The sequence below is a fragment of the Parasteatoda tepidariorum genome, chromosome 11 (assembly GCF_982258835.1).
Source record: "Parasteatoda tepidariorum strain Cologne lab strain chromosome 11, Ptep-v5.0, whole genome shotgun sequence".
Taxonomy (NCBI): Eukaryota; Metazoa; Arthropoda; class Arachnida; order Araneae; family Theridiidae; genus Parasteatoda; species Parasteatoda tepidariorum.
The window spans coordinates 70,313,344-70,333,477 of NC_141765.1; the positions used below are offsets into that span (position 1 = coordinate 70,313,344).

The 20,134-nt window shown below is 27.8% G+C and overlaps 1 protein-coding gene across 3 annotated transcripts in view; it reads left to right on the plus strand.

Annotated features, from left to right (window-relative positions):
- The window catches only part of LOC107443976 (uncharacterized), a 159,292-nt gene that overhangs the window by 132,305 nt on the left and 6,853 nt on the right, over positions 1-20,134 (plus strand). For 2 of the 3 annotated variants that reach the window (XM_071187945.2, XM_071187946.2), the window contains exons 2-3: positions 17,049-17,160; positions 19,142-19,297. In XM_071187945.2, the coding sequence (XP_071044046.2) occupies positions 17,052-17,160; positions 19,142-19,297 (265 nt within the window). In that variant the 5' untranslated portion in view covers positions 17,049-17,051. Of the gene's footprint in view, positions 1-8,124; positions 8,245-17,048; positions 17,161-19,141; positions 19,298-20,134 lie in introns of those variants that run through there. The other variant, XM_016058005.4, reaches the window with a different exon arrangement.

Genomic DNA, 20,134 nt, shown 5'->3' on the forward strand with positions numbered 1-20,134 from the left:
ACGTTTTTGTAATTTTTAATTGTCCTTGATTATTAAATTCAATTTCTTATTGCAATGACAAATGAAAAAAACTAAAGCTTTTGTAAATTAATTTTTTACCCTAAGTATTGATAACTAATGAAATTTTATTTTTTTTAATTCAGAGTTGTAAAATGTGCCCTACAAAATAGTTTTTAATGTTTCGTTTACTTGATAAATATGACTTATTTCTAATTTAACTTTCATTTCTGATTTGTCGAACTACTTTTCAAAATGAAAGTCAAGTTCTGTAAAATCACTATTTTTCTACTAAATTATAAATAGATTTCTTGTGAGGCAATTTATTTCTGTTGTGAGGCAATTTATTTCTGAAGCAGATTTTTACTCTGAGCGAATATAGCTCAGTTCTTTGTTAGAAATTTACAATTATGTGGCCCCAACCTTAATAAAAATTAATATTGTTATGAGCGCACATTTTAGATTAAATTTAATTTCATTTATATTTTATTTGCTTTTTCAAAAGTAACACGAACTAAAGTAATCAATTTTAAGACTTGACCTCACTTGCCTTATATAAAGGGGCTAGTGTAAACAAACGCTGTTTTCAACGAAAAGAATATTTTTTTTAAAAAAAATTAACTGAGTCTATTCAAATTGAAGATAAAAGTTCTTTTTCAATTAAAAGAAGATTAATGCGTTCTAAATTTTTAGCAAATTTATGAAAATTGACCTCCTTTACTTTTGGTTTCTAATTAATGTATACCTTTGTATGCATTAAATATTCATGAATTTATAATTGCTTTTTATGGTAACTTTTCACCCACTCTCAAATCTGTTTCTTCTAATATTATATTTCCGTTAATTTAGTCAATGTTCTAAAACAAATTAAATTTTATAAATACTTTTTATCTAATTGGTCGAACAGTGTTTGAGAGATAAATGCCATAATTTTAACATTTAATTTTTCAAGAGCTATTTTGCTGATTTCACTCCTATTTTGGAATTAGTCACATAAACTTGCATGCTTTAAATAGCGTTATAATGCGTATACTTTTACAATTCTAACTGTTTTCATCATAAATTAATTAAAAGAAACAGAAATTAGTAAATGATTGCTGACAAAAATGTATTCGCATAAATTTTTTTAGATAAACGCGTTTCATAACTGTGAGTCAATTTTTTACGTAAATATTTTTAAAGATAATGCGAAATGCACAACAAGTAAAATTATAATTAAGAGGCTCTTTTGACTAGACTATTTGGGTCAAATTTTCTAGACTGTGATTACTCCACTATTTTAAACGCCAAAAAAAAGTTCATTTGTTCTGAAGAAGTACGTTTTTGCGTACTATTGTATTTTTCAATTTGGAATCTATTATACACTACTTAATTAGCACATCTGAGGTCTACCAATCAGTTTAACTAATACATTAAGAAAAAAAGCTTAGTTAAAACTACCAAAATAAGAAGTTAAAATGATCTTGTTTCTCCCTTTATGGGAAAACCAAAGAGCTCAGTAAATTTTACTCAAGCACTTCGGTAATGATTTTGGTAATATTAATTATAAAATATAGTTTTATAATATGTAATAAAATTTGGTCAAGGTGGTAAAATTGGTAATTACACTCTATAACAAAAAAATCGACGCAACAAGAAGGAGTTGTCCGATTGAAACGAAATGGTGAATAGGAAGACAATGTTCAGAATAGTAAATGATTAAAATTTCAGATCAATTGAATAATTTATTGCAGAGTTACAGTAACAAGTTCAATAAGGTGTTGACCCGCCTCTAGCCTGGATACAAGCTGCCACACGGCGTGGCATAGACCGATAAAGCTCCCGGATGGTCTCTTGCGGTATTTCCTACCAAATTCGATCCAATTGTCGAACAAGGTCATCAACATTCCGTGGCAGATGCAATCGCCTACCCATCATATCCCAGACATGCTCGATGGGGGAGAGATCTGGTGATCTGGCAGGCCAAGGAAGAGTTTGACAAGCTTGCCGACAGTTCATAGCAACGCGTGCCGTATGTGGTCTGGCATTGACCTGCTGAAAAACCAGCCCAGGGCGCTGCAAATGGAACGGTAGCAAAACAGGTCTTAGGATGTCGTCGACGTACCGCTGTGCAGTAAGTGTATCTCTAATGACGACCAAAGGGGTCCGGCTGTCAAAGAAAATGGCACCCCAGGCCATAATGCCTTGTTGAGGGCCGGTGTGGCGTGCAATAATGAAGGCAGGATCACCCCTCTGCCCTGTGCGTCTCCAAACACGTCTTCGATGATCGCCAGGACACAGTTGGAAGCGGGATTCGTCGCTAAAGACTATACGTCCCCAATTGGCATCATTCCAGCCTGATCGAGCCGTGCACCACTGTAATCTGGCACCAAGAAGCAATCATACGATTGCTTCTTGGTGCGTCGATTTTTTTGTTATAGAGTGTATATCATAATATTTTAGAGTCTGGCAAAAAACCATATATTCAGTTAATTTTTTTTTCTTTAAGTTTCATATTGTGTACTAAATATGTGGCAATCAGAACTATAATTTTAAAAACCAGATTTTCCAATTAACCATTATAATCTGAACAGAAAAAAATACCGAATGAATAGTTTAAATACCGTATATTTTGTGTTTTATTACCAGAATTATGTTTTTTTTTTACCAGAAATGTTAATACTATCATACAATCACAGTTCGATAATTTAAGTACAATTTTTTTCCGTGTAGGAGTGCATATTAGAACGCGAAAACATGACCATTAAATCGAAATTATTAAGGGTCAAAAGAATTTCCTTTCGAGTTGTAAATATCTAATGCCATAAAAATAACCGAAACGTAAACAAAAAAAGGGTTTCTGGCGAAACACAAATAACTATCTTAAATTTACTTCTAAAGATTGTTTTCTTTCTGTCTGTACTAATAATGTATACAAAAAGAATAACTATCAATTACTTGTACTAACAATGTATCATTAAAAACAAGGTATATTTTCAAAAAGTTTCTAGGAATTTTTTTAAGCTGTAAGAATAAAAATAATTAAATTAAAGCAATCTGCTTTGTTCAGCTTAAACCCTAAGAGGAAGTAGAGGTAATAATAGTTAAAATTCAAAATTACAATTATATTTATACAGTAAAAACTAAAAACAATTTCCTTTCTTTTTCATTTATTGGAAAAAATCAGATGATCAAATTTAATTACGTTTCGTCGATTATTTCGTTTTTCTTCGCTTACGTTTTATATTCTTTTATGCAATGAGCATTAAAAATATTGATATTAAAGCAAATGGAATTTTTTCGAAAGAAAAAAAAAGCAGAATTAATAATTAGATGATCCATGAAGAAAATTAAATTTCTATAAAAAAACAAACTAATGTCCCTTTAAGGAAATATTACAAATAATAAAATATTTAAGAAAAAAAAACTTCTATTACTGGATCGTTGAAAAGCAACTTTTATAAATGAGGCCTCTTTAGATAAGAATAAGCAATATTAATTTAAGAAAAAGTTCATATATTTAATGGAACATTAAATTATTTCTTTTCCTAATCATTTTCCGCCATTACAAATAGAAATAAAAATAATGATTAAAAGCTCTGTAAATAATGCATTCATTTAAAAAAAAGTGCTTAAAGCACGAAAGAAATCATTTATGAAATATTGATTATTACTCGCTGGTCTTATTAAAAATATCACGCATTCATAAGATAATTTTAAATCTTACATTAGTTAAAACAAGTCCCTTACTTAACGAGAAATTAGAAATGAAAGAAATTTTGAGTAATCATATTTGAAGATATCTTAATTATGAGTTATTTTAAATTACTCGTTTTTAAATTACTCCAAATTCTAGCGTAATCACACGAATGGTGTGATTGCGCTTGAATTTGTTGTAAGCGTTCTCCATTATTGGTGTTTAGATTTAACCACAACTTTTGAAATATATGTGAGTGATCGATTTGATGTTAAATAACATGTTCCTTTACGCAATATTTTGGGCTGGTAAGTTCAGTGAGATATGACACCTCTGTTTTCACAGTGTAAGTATAACACAATTGTATGAAAGTTTTCCTCTTTTAGCTGATTATTCCTCTTGTGATTTTTTGTGAGTGCAATGATATTTTTAGCGAAGAAACTTCGATAAACCTTATTTCCTATGTGTTACTTGTTATCATGTTAATCTTTGAATCAAATAAACATATCCTAGCACTTCTTAAAATCTACTCCTATGACTTGAATTTTCTTTTTCTTGGAATAAACTTTATATTGCTTTTACTTTTTTTATTGTTTATTCTAATACGATTGTCAGATGGTGAATATAACTGACAGACCATACATATTTGTATTCTTTTATTTATTTATTTATTTTGATTTTCTAACCTACCTTATGTTTTCATTATATCTTATACTATCTTATACTTATCTATATCTTATATTTTGGGGGGGCATGAGGAGTTTTCTTGATTTTCAATAAAATATCTGCTTTAAGAAAATAAACCATTCCAAATGCCGTAAAATGCTTGCTATGAAGATGTCTCATTGAAATTTCAGAAGTTACGCCATTATAAGCATCCCACGCAAAGAAATCTCGTCATTTTAAAATGACATTCTCCATTATCTGGTTTTAAACTATTCCATAGAATTTCAAAAACAATGTTTATAATCTATTATGTTTCTTATGTTTTCACTAATGATTCGAAATAAAACAATTATTATCTTTAGTTTTTTTTTCATCATGATTTTTAGACACGGAAGTGTGTACTTTGTTAGCATTTATTATAAATAGTTATTTGAAATAAAGGTATTTCTAACGTGAGAAGTAAAAAATCAATTTTCAAATACAATTACCATATACTAAAAAATATTTCAAAAATTCACGTCAAAAATTTAGATAAAAGGAGTCAAAACTTAATATTTGAAGCGTGAAAAAAAAGACTGTTATCAAAGCCTGAGAAATAACTTTTGAGAAAGATGAGATTTAAAAATATCAGGAACCAGTTTTATCCTGATTGTTTTATCTGTTGGCATTACTGAAAACGAGATGGCTGATGCCTTCGCAAAAGACGCAAGGCAATTAAACACCAGCAAAGTTACTCATGTCACTCTCAGCGATATCAATTCAGTGACTAAGGCAAAACTCAATGATAGGAAAATCCAAATCAAACAACAAATACCTGAAATCAGTACCAATAGAACTCTAACTCTAACAAGACTCCAGACAGGACTCTATAGGGGGAGGAAGATTCATGGTGACGGAACAAGGACTTACAGCCGCTGCAAAAATTGCCCAGACATAGAACTAACCCCCATACATCTTTTCAGTTGTCCCGCTATACTGGCGCAATTGCAGCAAATAAGTGACAATCCGTGGGCGGACTTATATGAAGAAAATTGCCTTCAAATTGCAGATGTTGTATATGGGACCTTTGATCACATTTAAAATTATTTTCTGTCCACGACACGACACCAGCCAACCAACCCAGCTAGTTTTATCACCAGAGAAAACTTGGAGAAGGGAAAGATACCGTTAGACCTTTCAAGTTTCTTTTAAAAAATATACTTGTCTAATGTTTTTAAACCCACTTACTTCAATAATGAATCGTGAAATTTTGATAAAGATTTTGTTGTATTTTATATTATATTGTATTGTATTTTATTTTATTTTATTACCGTTGTTGAACAGCCGACCCAATTTCATGGGTTTACGACTACTTAAGTTCAACTCCGTAGCCTTGTAATTTTGAACCAATCCAGAAGACAAGGAAACTCCTGGATCAGTACCCCCAGAGGTATTTATTTGTTGTGGGAACATGGAGGACTTTGAGACTCGACAGATTTAACGTGCATCAGTCACCATTTATTACACGGGGAGTCTTCGGCCGGCGAGGATCGAACCCACGACCTCTTGGATATGGGCCCAGCGCCCTACCGACCAGGCTATCCCGGCCTCTATTGTATTGTATTGCAAAATTCTTTTACTGGCTCTTATGTGTATCATATCTTACTATAATGATAAATTTTAGTGTTCCTAAATAGCGAAAAGGGTAACGCCTACTCTATTACACGCACCAAGTTGTGTAAAAGACAATTCTTGGTGTAGTATGAAACATCTATATATGTATGACACCATTTACGCCATTTAGTGTCAAGTAGTTGCCACTTCTTGCGACGTTGAGATACACCACATTTTTTTAAAATTGCACCTTTTTAGCCTGTTTTACAGCTATCATCATTTTAAAGTAAAATTAATGAACTAAAATTAAAATTCCAGAGAATATTTGTAAACTAAATTGGAGGAATTTTACTTCTAAGCATTCAATGTTCTCAAATTAAGTGACAAAATAAATACAACTGTTATTTTTCGAATAAAAAAAATGGAAAACAAATACCTATGACTTGTGTAACAAATAGCATATCATTATCTTAGTGATTCTCTTTATTAAAGGATTGTATGGCCTAACAAGATAAATATCGTTTTAGTTCACTGGTTTATATCATTGATGGTGCTTAAAATAATGTATCGAATCCATTTTCAGCTCATGTAAGATATCAGTTCAATGACTTGAAAAGATTAGAATAAATTACTTCTGGTAAACAAATGTTAGCGTAAGAAATACGCTTAGAGGCCAAATGCGGTCGACTGAATGATGTATTCAAGTTTTTTAATAGAAGTCGGGAATTGTTTAGATTAGTATTCCTATATTGTTTTTAAGGTGCGCCTTTAGGAATACTAATTTGAAAGATGTTTTAAGAGCTTAATTAGGAATTTTACTAAATGTGTACACTGATAATAAAAGTATAGTCAAAACAATCAGAATTGGCAAAAAATTTACCGTGTTTCTGGCTCTATGGGAAATTGAAAATGGCGGTAATTTTTACCTAAGCGCTTTGGAAAAAATAAAATATGGTTTCATTTCCTTTTTATTTAGTTTCAAATGAAGTAAAATTTGGTAATTTTATTGTAATACCTGAGAGCATGGCATTAAAACCATTCATTCAGTAAAATTTACTTTTCATGTTTGCATTTTTACTAAATGTGTGGAAATAAGAAGTATAATTTTTAAAACCTGACTTTCCAGTAAACCGCAATCATACGAACTGAAAAATAACCGAATGAATGATTTAATTACCTAATATTTTGATTTTATTACCAGAATTTCGGGTTTTATTAAACCAGAAATATCGTTAACATACAATACGATAATTTAACCAGAATTTTTTTCTCCGTGTATAAGGGAGTATCATGAAATTTTTTGTGAAAATTTAAAATTTCAAGTCGATAAAAAAAGCCATATCTTTACCAAAAAGATTTTTAGTCAAATTGTAAAATACTTAGATCTGAAATTTCGTATTTTCTGTATGTATCAAAACGCTAATTTCAAAAGATTCTTTAAAGCATAACTATAAAATTAATTTTAGTTTTAAAATATCAAGTTTAGAATGTAAACTTGCAGTAAAAAATCATATATGAAAGCAACTTCTAAATCTCTCGGTATCTATACATAAAAAAATAAAAAATTTCTTAACAAATACACATATTTTTAATAATCAACCCAATCTTAAGATTACATAATTATGCAGGTTCTTAGTAACTTTTGGTTAAATTTTTCTCACGAGTAAATTTCGGGCGACCTAAATATTACATTTCATTCATAATTTTTATAATTACTTTACACTCTAAACTTTTCATCTTCGAACTAATAAACAAAACTTCTTATATGAAATGAATTATTCTGAAATGTTAAAAATTGATCTTTTACAAAAATGTGCTACCTAACAGAAACCTTTTTAGTTTATAAACATATACTTGAATTTAATAAAGAAATATAAAAACACATTCTGTCATTGCTAACATGAGCGTACTCACTATATCACTTTAATAATTATTATTCGTATACACAAAACAACTACTCATAATGCACGAACACTCGGACACATACTCATTTGTCATCTTGACAAAAATGAGAATAGAAAAAGATGAAAAACTTCACCACAGTAAGCCAATTTATTTTTATTTTACTTTCAACTGAATATATTGAAACAATGTATTTAAGAAAGAAATTTGGTTTTGTTTCAAAAGAAAGTTTTCAGAAACATCTCTTTCTTGCATTCAAACGATCTCATCCGTAAAGTTTTTTGGATTAACGCGTGAACAACTTACACGGACTGATGCTCAGATAGGCTAAAGATGTGTATGAAAACAGATGATTCTCATATCTTAAAATGATATTTGTCTCGGTTTCATACTTATTACTTTCATTTCAGGTAAACATATATTTTTTTTGCTAAAAATAACTAAACTAACACTTTTATTCCTAAAAGTTTCTTATTTGATCTCATTCTCATCATGTATGATAATGAATTTTTTGCAACATGATTTTAGTTTGGATAATTTTGGCCCTCTGAAAAAATTTTCGATGTGAGTCTTAGTTGATGTACATATGTCTCTTGCAACACAATTGAATTTAAAGAAAAATTAGTTTGGAAGTTTGACATAAATCCACATAAAAAGTGCTTGTCTTATAAATCTTTAACTTACTGGCTTATTCTTATCATATGTGATAGTGAGCTCTGAAAATTGCTTTGATGAGCCTTCAGCATTGATGAATGTTTACACAGCTATTTCTTGGATTTTATCTTAGGTATATCTTCTATCATGTGAATTTCAAGTCTAAAGCTAAATTGATTGGGAAGCTTTAATATCATAGCTTAAATATCATGGCTTATTCTTTTCATATGTGACATTAATACCAATTTTCTTCAATGCTAGCCATTTTTTCAGTGTTGACAATTGTTTGTGCATGATCGCATAGCGATTTCGCGTATATCACTATATTTCAAACATCATGTGAATTTTAAGCTTAAAGGTGCAAAGAATCGGCAATTTAAAGAAGATAAAAAAGTCCAAATGATAAGTATTTATCATATTATTCTTTCTTTAGACTAATCAGTCTGGTATTTTTATATGTAGTATTAATTTCTTGAAATTGTTTCAATAGAGCTATTTTTTCAGCGTTGATAAGTGTTTGTGCATGTTCACCTAAATTGCAATTAATGATAATTTAATGTGGAAATAAATAAATAATTTAAATTTTATTTATATCATTTTATAATACTTCGGTCAATCTCATTGGCTTATCATTATTGTATATCATTTTTACGTATTGAAGTTTTTTCTATGTGAGCCATTCTATGTCATTCATTCATCATTGTGCTTTAGTAAATGCCTTCCAATGTTCAATTTGTAATTTTTTGTGCATCACTATGTCTTCATATAAATTCTGAAATTAAGATAAATTGATTTGAAAACTTGAAAATAAATAACCCAAATAATTTTTATAGTTTCTAATAATTGTTTTGTTAATCTCATTGGCATTTCTTATCACATGTGATATTAAACTCTTGAAATTTCATCATTGTTTCCGATTTTTTCCAGTTTGAATGAATGTTTGTGCAAGTGTGCATTGTTATTTCATTAGTATTCCTACATTTCTTCTTTCATGTCAGTTTTGAATTTTAAGACTAACTGATATGGAAGCTTGAAGAGTACTAAACCTAAAACAAGTTCTTAACTTGTAATTCTTCATTTGAATTCTTTGATCCATTTCTATTAAATGTGATGAATATGAAAAAGAATGATATTGAACTCTTGAAATTTCGTCATTGTTTTCTATTTTTTCAGTTTGAATGAATGTTTGTGCAAGTGTCCATTGTTATTTCTTTAGTATTCCTACATTTCCTCTATCATGTCGATTTTGAATTTTAAGACTAATTGATATGGAAGCTTGAAGAGTACTAAACCTAAAACAAGTTCTTAATTTGTAATTCTTCATTTGAATTCTTTGATCCATTTCTATTAAATGTGATGAAGATGAAAAAGAATGATATTGAACTCTTGAAATTTCGTCATTGTTTTCTATTTTTCAGTTTGAATGAATGTTTGTGCAAGTGTCCATTGTTATTTCTTTAGTATTCCTACATTTCTTCTATCATGTCGATTTTGAATTTTAAGACAAATTGATATGGAAGCTTGAAGAGTACTAAACCCAAAACAAGCTTTTAACTTGTAATTCGTCATTTGAATTATTTGATCCATTTCTATTAAATGAGATGAAGATGAAAAAGAATGATTAGTTATGCAGCTATTATTTCAGTGTTGATTAATGCCTATCCATGTTTCCACGCAATTCGTTGTGCATGATTTAATCTATATCAATGACCTGATGCGCTCTGAACTTAAAGAATAAATAATTTGTCAGTTTGGAGTTCAGAACATACGTACAAAGATTATTTTTCTCGTAAGTCTTTATTTTTATTTATTAATATAGCAGTTAATGCTGACAGATTAGGTTATTTGACATATGTGATATTAAATCTACAGACTTTTTCCATATCCAGTCAATATTTAAGTAGTATTTAATGTTTTTGCATATTCATGTAACAAATGCTTGTTCGTTATTTCATCAATGTTCGCAATTAAAAGGGCTTTCACTTTAAGGAAGCTAGCTAGTGGTAGAAGGAAAAAACTCAGTTAAACTTTGCCCATTTTATCAAAACAGATATTGTACAGTGAGCAAAAAAAAATGAACCACCCTGAGTAACTTTTGATCTTATGATCGGATTTTCACGTTCTAGAACTCAATCGTAATGGCTCAAGGGGATGACGTCAAATATAATAATTAAAAATGCAGACGATGCTTTAAGTTACGAAATCAGACACAAAAGCGTACTTTCTCTGAATAAACATAAAATCTTTTTGTCAGATTCGAATTTCTGATCCCCTAAATACATATAAGGAGTAGCTGCAATCTGGGAAATATGGTTCCAATAGTTTGGTCAGAAGAGCTCTCCAAACCTAGGACCCCATAATATTAATTTGCTTTTTGTGTATTTCATGATATCTCAAGAAATTTTAAGCGAATTGAAAAATTTTTGCACACAATTATAAAATTCGTTTATACAAACATTATTACATCCAAAAAATATTTTTTTGTAAATACTTGTTATTTATTAAAGATGGTCGAGAAAATTTTGAATTATAATGCATAACATTTTTTTTGCATCATTTTAAAGAAAGTAATTTCACATGGCAAAATACAAATTTTGAGCGAAATCGGTTAAATAGCTATTGAGAAATTGAATTTTAAGTATCTGACTTTTAGAAATTCAATTTCACATAAAATTACATTCCTTAAAAAAAAATTGTGTCCTTTATAATTCAAAATTGTTTCGACCATTCATAAATAATATAACAGAAAGTAATAAATGTTTACTGAAAGCTAATTTTGCATGAAATTATTTTTGGATAAATGGATTTTATAATTGTGTGTAAAAATGTTTCGATTCGCTTAAAATGAATCAGAAATCTGAATCGGTTGATCGAAAAAGTTGTATATTTATTCAGAGAAAGTACGATTCTGTATCTGATTTTATAATTTAAAAAATTGTCTTCACTTATTATTTAGCATACTTGAGATCACCTCCTCGAGTCATCAAAATTGAGTCCTAGAACGTAAAGATCCAATTATTAGATCAAAAGTTATTAAGGGTGGTCTGCTTTTTGGGCGTACTGTACATTTTATCAAATTATTGCTATTGATACTCAAAAATTAAAAATTACTACCCAAAAATGTAAATATTAGTCATAAAATTTTCTGCTCTTTTGACATTTTTTAATTTCTGTTTATTTTTAACCAAACATAAATGTTTTATGCTTTTTGTAAGCCTTTGGTCATGGCATGGCATTGATGAAAATAGTTATCAACTCGGTGAAAAAAAAATCTATTTCACTTTTCTGAAATTTGTTTTATAATTTGAACCAATAACTAAATTAAATTTTTTTCATTAATTTATTGTATCAAATTATATGTAACATGAAGAAATGGCACGTAGCCCAAGTGTAAAATATTTTCTGAAGGAATTATTAGTCAGTTAAATGTGAAATCTGAAAAACCAAGTCGGAAAAAAAACTTTAATACATTTTTCAAAAATATTAATTTTTTGAAATATTTGATAAAGAACTATTGCTTGAATATACAATAAAGACAATTTTTTTTATTCTTATTAATTACTAACATGTTAGTCTTCTAATTTTGTGCTTATGTTAACATTGATTTATGCTTTATAATTTTGTGAGCATGTAAAAAAAATATATATAAGAAAATGCAAACAAATATAAAAATGAAAATAAAGGTAAATTGCAGGAGCAATAGTCATAGCCAAAACTCTGTTTGATGTTAATTTTTGAATTTTAAACGGAAAATAGCTAGGAAAGTTCAGCGCGATCTTAAAGGTTAAATTTTCTTACCGGATAACAGCTTTGGCACTTTTGTTTCATTTTAACAGTTGCTCCTCACACCTTATTTATAATTCTTCAATTTTGTGATTCAATATTCATAAAATTCTTCTAACCGAAATGATTTGCACTGAAAGACCTTCTGAAACGCATCTATTTGTTTTGCAAAATAATATTTTATTCATCTTATATTAAGATTCGGTTTTAGAATTTGAAAATTTTCTACTTTCTAAAATAAATAATATTCGCTTATAAATTGTAAAATTGTCCTCTTTTTGTTTGATTGTTTTTCTCAAATCTCTCGTTGAATAGTATCATTATTGATTGTTACAAACCATAAAATGCAGTTTTATTTTTTGTTTGCCTCAATCAATAGCAATATTTACTTTGCTGTTAGAAAACATAGTAACTAAGAGCTTCCAGGTAAATTAAATGACTATATGAAAAATTGCCTTTAAATGTCTCAAACTAAAGCATCTTTGATTTAACAAATGTCTTTGAGGGAAAAAAATGCAAAGTTTTATTTATGAACTAAGAAAGGCGAAATCATCAGTAGCCAACGAAATTTTTTTCTAATTCATTATTCGTTAGCTTTTAAAATATTTCTTACAAACAATTAACTTCCATTCCTTCTATTTTTATTAAATGTTTCAGAAATTAATTTTTATATTATCAAAATTTGTATAAAATTGTGAAAAAAAAGTTCAATTTCCATTTTATTATCTAATTATTATATGAAAATACTTTAAATTTTCACTGTTTTAGAGAAGGAACTATTACTTAGTAATAATTTTTTTATTTGAATTTTATTTGTAATTTATATTTTGTATTTTAATATTTCTTCAACTCTAAAGCAACCTATTTTATTTTTTCACCTTATTTCTTAAATATTTAATTTTTTAAAAATGGGCAACATCTATTGTAAAACTCACCGGGAGCATATAATAACTATGTATAAATCAATTTTTTTCTCCTCCTTTCGGGGAGCTCATTTTATTTTTATGATTAAAAACATTTCTTTAAAATACAAGCGAAAAGTAAACAACAAACTTAAAAATATTTCCTCTGTTTATATTCAATCTGAGTTTTTTCTATATTTCCTTTCGTTGAACCATTTCTTTTTGTTACTCAACTCTAATTTCTACCCCACCAATAGCATAACAATAAAAGATTTGACCAATTAAAGTATTGATTGATTTGAACTTGCAATAAGAATTTTCAAAACAGAATTGGCAAGAAGCAGAAAAAGAAAGATTTCCTTGAGGTCAAGAATACATGTTTATCTTGATAAAACCTGCATTACTGATTCTATCATATATCAAAATTCAAGACACAATAGCCGTTATTACTGAATTGATATTCCATTGAATTACATTTGGGCACGATACTTGTCAAATTACGAATATTGTTCTTTTACTATTTCAAAAATGTAATAGAAGATTAGCATTTTGAAAAAAAAGCATGATAATATGAATTTTCTGTATCTGTGTTTAAATCTAGGTATTAAACAATATATAAAATCGTATATAGAGATACATTTTGAATATTAGCAATAGCATTTGTTATACGAGTAATCAATTTCAAGAGAACAAAAAAATAAAAAAATTACGATGATTTTTTTAAAACTTAATATTCAGTACAAGGATTTTTAAAATTTGCTTTAAGAAATCCTTACTAATCTGTTATTTAATTTCAGGATTTAATTTTGGCTAAAAATTTATGTTACAGTTTTTTGTATCTAGAAAGAAATAAAGATATAAAATAAGGAAAAAATATTTAAAACCCGTATTTTAACTTTTCATTCCAAATGAACAAATTTATGTGTTATATCTTATTAATGAATGACACATTTTTTGTGCTCAAACCTTCCAGAAATGGTAAATTGTAATTACTATTTATAAAGATATGAAAGAGTTTTAAGGCTAATTACCTTTTTGAATTGCAGCAATTCTGAAATTGTTATTGTTCTCAAAAAATGTTACGTAATTTCAATTAATATTTAAATAATATGCTAATTTTACGCAATAGTAAACATTTATATATTCACTCATAGGAGTGTTAAATACACTTTTAAAAATTTGTTTAACGTTGAACCGTAATGCGGAGAAAGTTTGCTGTCTCCTTATTAAGGGGATAAATTGAACGATGTTTCCATTAAAGTTGGATCACTATATCATGAAATCAAGTTTAAGAAGGAAGTATTTCCATTCATCTATATTTTTTTTGTAATCGTTGTTGAACAGCTGTCCCAGTTTCGGTTATTAAAGCTATCAAATCTCAACTCCGTGGTCTTGTAATTATGAACCCAACCCAGAAAACTAGAGAACTCCTGGATCAACCATTTGAATAAACTAGTTTTCGTTTTTATTAAAACTGATCCACATTTGCGTAACATGGAGAGAAAAACTGCTAAAAACTCCCAAGGTTAGTCCGGCAGCAAGAGGATTCCAACCCATGAGCCCTCTACCACTGAGAATTTTAACGTCAGCACTGTCGTCGGTGCGAGCTGGCAGCAGAATTCGCATCGATTTGCCATCGTTGAGGTTCGAACCTGGGTTGCCTTATTGGAAAGCGAATGCTCTTTCACACTGACTAAGACAATTTTCTACACTAACAGAAATAACAACAAAATTCTCTAACCTCCGCATAATGAAATGTTCTCTCCTCTGCATATTTGAATCCTCTGTATATTATCCTTTCTATATTGAATAACTAAATAATGAAAGATAATTTGGTTAAAAAATAGAAGAATGAAATTATAATAAATAATTGGGATGGATGAAAATCAATATTTTTCATTGAGCTTTCTGAATAATTTCAAAATTCCAATAGAGTCTTTTTCACTTTAAACTTATTAAAAACCGAATTTATTGAATTTTGAGCTAATAACAAATTATTATTATTTGTCCTAATAACAAATAACTTTATTTTGTGACATCTTAGACGGTTGAACTGATCAGGTGCAGTATATTTTCTTCAGATTGCTAAAAATAACACATAAAGAAGGCCAGATCATTTATGAGCATAAGAATGGAGCTTCTTTTAAATAAAGTGCATTTTAATAAAATTGATAATATATTCTTATAAAATATTTTATAAAAATGATGTGCAGTGCGCAGAATGAAAAAAAAAACAGACCACCCTGAATAACTTTTGATCTAATGATCGGATCTTCACGTTCTATCTTAATCGTTTATGGGGTGACTTCAAATATGCTAATTAAAAGTGCTGACGATATTTTAATCTACGAAATCAGACACAAAAACGTACTTTCCCTGAATAAACATGCCTTTTTGTTGCTGATGGATTTGGATTTTTGACTCCCAAAATGTAGGGGTTAGCCACAATCTGGGAAATATGGTCCCAATGGTTTGGTCAGGAGTGCGGTCCGAAGTTTGGACCCTTATTGTTAATTTTACTTTTAGCACATTTCTCGCGGTTTTTAAAAGCAAATTGAAAAAATTCTGCATGCAATTAAAAAATTCATTTATCCAAAGATAATTGCGTGCGAAAAATAAATTTAAAAAATATTTAGTATTTTGTTTTATTTTATTTAATACAAGTCGAAAAATTTTCCAATAGTAAGGTAAAAATTTTTTTACATAATTTTAAAGAAATTTTATAGCACATAATATTACATGGCTAAATACAAATTTTGAGCGAAATCGGCCGAATAATTCCTGAGAAATTGAATTTCAAAAAAGTCAGATTCTTAAAATTCGATTTTTCAGGAACTATTACTCCAATTTACTGAAATATTGTATTTTTCGTTGTAAAATCATTTCCTTCAAAATGACATAAGATATTATGTACCTTAAAGTTCATATTTTTAGTCCTAATATTAAATAAAATAATAAAAAATTATAAATATTTACTAAAAGTTTTTTTTTGCAAGGAATTATCTTTGGATAAAGGAAATTTATAATTGTGTTCAAAAAATTTACAGATCATTCGAAAAAGTCAAGAGATATGGTGAAATGCTCGAAAAATAAAATTAACAATAAGGGGTCCAAACTTTGGACTGCTCTCCTGACAAAACTATTGAAACTATATTTCCCAGATTGAGGCTACCTCCTATATTTTGGGGGTCAGAAATCCGAATTCGTCGAAAAAAGGTTTATTTATTCAGAGAAAGTACGTTTTTGTGTCTGATTTCGTAACTTAAAATATCGTCTGCACTAATTAGTTAACATATTTAAGGTTACCCCCTCGAACCACTAAGATTGAGTTTTAGAACGTGAAAATAGGATTATTAGATCAAAAGTTATTCAGGGTGGTCCATTTTTTTATTTTCCGCACTGTACTATGAAATATATTTTTGTCCGCATTCTTTCATGATAGAATCATATCTTATTATACTGTTCATCTATTGAACATTTGATATTGATTTCTTCATTCATAATCCATTGACAGTATTAGTTTAGTAATATACACGTTATAAAATCCTGCCATAAATTCTGGTCATATGAGCTCATTTAAATTATGATTAATATGATTACACTAGAAACATTTTGAAAATTTGAAGATGAATAATGAAACAAGTCACTATTATTCATTTACTGAATATTGTAAATATTTACAATAATGTCTCCTATATCAGGTATTTAGTACATAGGGTCTTTTTAATTGTCGCTTTTTACTATGGATCATGAATTTTATTCTTGAATGCATTTTTATTCCTTGTGCGTTGTCAGATGTAAAATAATCTTATTTATATTATTTAGTGAGTAGAACCAATATGTTCAAAAACGTGTTTAAAAATATATTTTTTTAGGAGATGACGAAATCTTGGATAAAGTTATTAAAGTTATGTATTTTAGTTGAATTATGCAGTGCTGTACAAACGTCCTTCTTCGGTGACGTAACACTTAAAGGGACGTTGTTAAGTATGTATTTTTATTGTATTTATTATCTTTTGATCCCTTAATCGTTTACATGAAAACATTAAATAAGTTAAATTTAAGAATATTAAAACATCTACTACTTGTAAGATTTTTAATAATTTTTTAATGTATTAAATTAGTTTTTTTTTCTTTAATTTTTGTGGTATTTTTTCTAAACAATTCCTTTTCCTGGGCTGAGAACTTGTCGATGCCCAGATAATTTGGGCTAGTTTTTTCACCTAAAAATATGTATTTTTTTCATCGATTACATCTTGTAATATTTAATAGAACTACAACAAAATTAAGTATAAATGTCTAGAATTATGCAAGTTTCAACATTCGAAATATCAAGTACTTTATTTACTATAAAAGTTCAGTAAACTGCCACGCAGTAACATTTTTTTCAACAATTTATTTTTATTAAATAAAATACAACAGGAGAGTATTTTTCATTATAAAAATAATTCCTTTATGTTATAATTATTTTAATGCAAGTAGTTCCTTGTTATAAGTACTTTATTTCCATTGATTACATCTTATTACATTTTAAACCTAACTGCAAAAAATTCCAGTAAAAAATATTGGTACCTTAAGTTCAGCATGCGTAAAATTGTTTACAGTGATTTGTTACAGTAATACTTTTTAATTTCTGTAAAAATTACGACGTATCAGATTTTTTGTTCCATAAAATTTTATGATAAAAATGGGTTTTACGGTAAGGAGTAACAGCACTCAGGGTGCCAGTAGTTCTTACCATAATTATATTCTAAATTTTTTACAGTGTAAAAATTGAAATAAGTTTCTGAAATTCTACAATTTTCAAGATCAGAAGCATCAAAGTATATAATTTGGTCCAAAAATTTAGTAAACAGCCAAAGAATACCTAAAGTAAAACATTGTTTATTAAATTTATTTCTTATCAAATGAAGTGCAACAAACGAATAATTTTTCGATGTAAGAAAAATCATTGGATCGTTAAGAAGGAAGGAATCTTGAAAATAGAACAGCTTGAATAAAAATAAGTATCATCTATAATATAATGCCACAATTTATGGATTTATGTGTAACAGGAATCCCTAAAAAGTGCTATTTATAAACTTGCAGCACCAGATTATTAAGAAATAGAATTATAGAGTTACATTTTTTTTTTGTTGATATAAATCGAAATACGGAAACAATTTTTAATGAAGGATACTCATATTTTGAACTGAAGTGTTTTTTGCGCTTAAGGAGTCTTCATTTTTTTGTTCTTTTGCTATCATTAAGCTCAATTTTCATAGTTACTAAAAGACATTTTTTGCAAATCGCTGATTTTATAAAGCATAAAATATGTATGTATATAATATAGTATATGTATACTCTATTATATTGCCGGGTTATAATTGAAACATTTCCATTTCTAAACTTTTGATTCTTTGTTTGCTTTTAATTAAGTAAAACTAATATAATATAATGTAATATAATATAATATAATATAATATAATATAATATAATATAATATAATATAATATAATATAATATAATATAATATAATATAATATAATATAATATAATATAATATAATATAATATAATATAATATAATATAATATAATATAATATAATATAATATAATATAATATAATATAATATAATATAATATAATATAATATAGTGTAATGTAATGTAATGTAATATAATATAATATAATATTATATAATATAATTATGAATATAAATGTTAATGTTAATACTAATATGCAAGATTTGAGGAACTGCTAACAACAAAAAATTAAAAGAATAGAAATACGAGATAACGCTAAGCAATGGAATACAAATGAATATGCATTTGAAATCTTTTACGGTTCAAATTTTACGCATACTTGGTTTAGTTGCAGTTTTCTAATGTTCTGTTAAAAGTGGAGAATGTGAGTTAAAATATTCTTTAAAAGAAATTACAATATTTCATGTTTGGTATGTATCAATTAAAGCAATAATTTGTTCTAGGCAAACCTGTATTAACCATTGTGCGCTTTTTAAGTATCCCATGCTCATCACCCAATGGTCAAATGTCTGGTGTTTGTTATTCTCTTAATGATTGCGTCAGAATGAGAGGAACTCAAATAGGAACTTGTGCATCAGGTTTTGGTGTTTGCTGTATATGTAAGTGTTTCAGAATTTATTTCTGTAAAAATTATGTATGCAATTAAAAACGGAACTTGCGAATAAGGTTTTGACCTTTGTTTTAGATGTAAGTGATTTATAATTTTTAATTCATTTATATAAATACCAAAGCTAATAAATTTAATTAGTAACTGTTAATTTATTTATTCATTTTTGCTCATGAATTTGAACTACTTAACATTCAACATTTCATTACACTCACATAATTATATTAACATTTTATACTTATAAAGTGGTTAATTGGTTTTGGTGTTAGACATTTCAATTACTTATTTTCTTATGATTAACGTGTCGCAATCTAATATAAACTTGCCATCTTTAATAATTCGAATTTCGGTGATTTGTCTAAAAGTGCAAATGTTCAAACAAATTTGTAAGAACTAAGGTTTATTCGGACTAACTAATTTGAATTAACTAATATTCATAAAATTGTCTCTTTAATTGGGAGATTTTTGTTTATTCTAGTGTTTTATTCAAAACTCATCCGAATGTGTAATTTTTTTTAAAAAAAATTATGAATGCTCCTTTAGTTTAAGGTATTTATGTATTTATAACTTTTACTCTGTTTCAGGTAACTATTTTTCTAAGCATGCGTTTCAATATTCATCTTAATTTCAAAATTTAAAAGTTATTAAAATTAAAATTCCTTTTATATGTTTTCTAACAAAGCCGCATATTTGGTAGTAGTCCTTAAAATAAAGAAAATTAATATCATTACCAGAACTCGATTTTTGTGATTTTAAAAATTAGGGATTAAAGAAAAACAAAATTTCTCGTAGCTAAAATATTACTTTCTTCTTTTCTTTAACTTAGTAT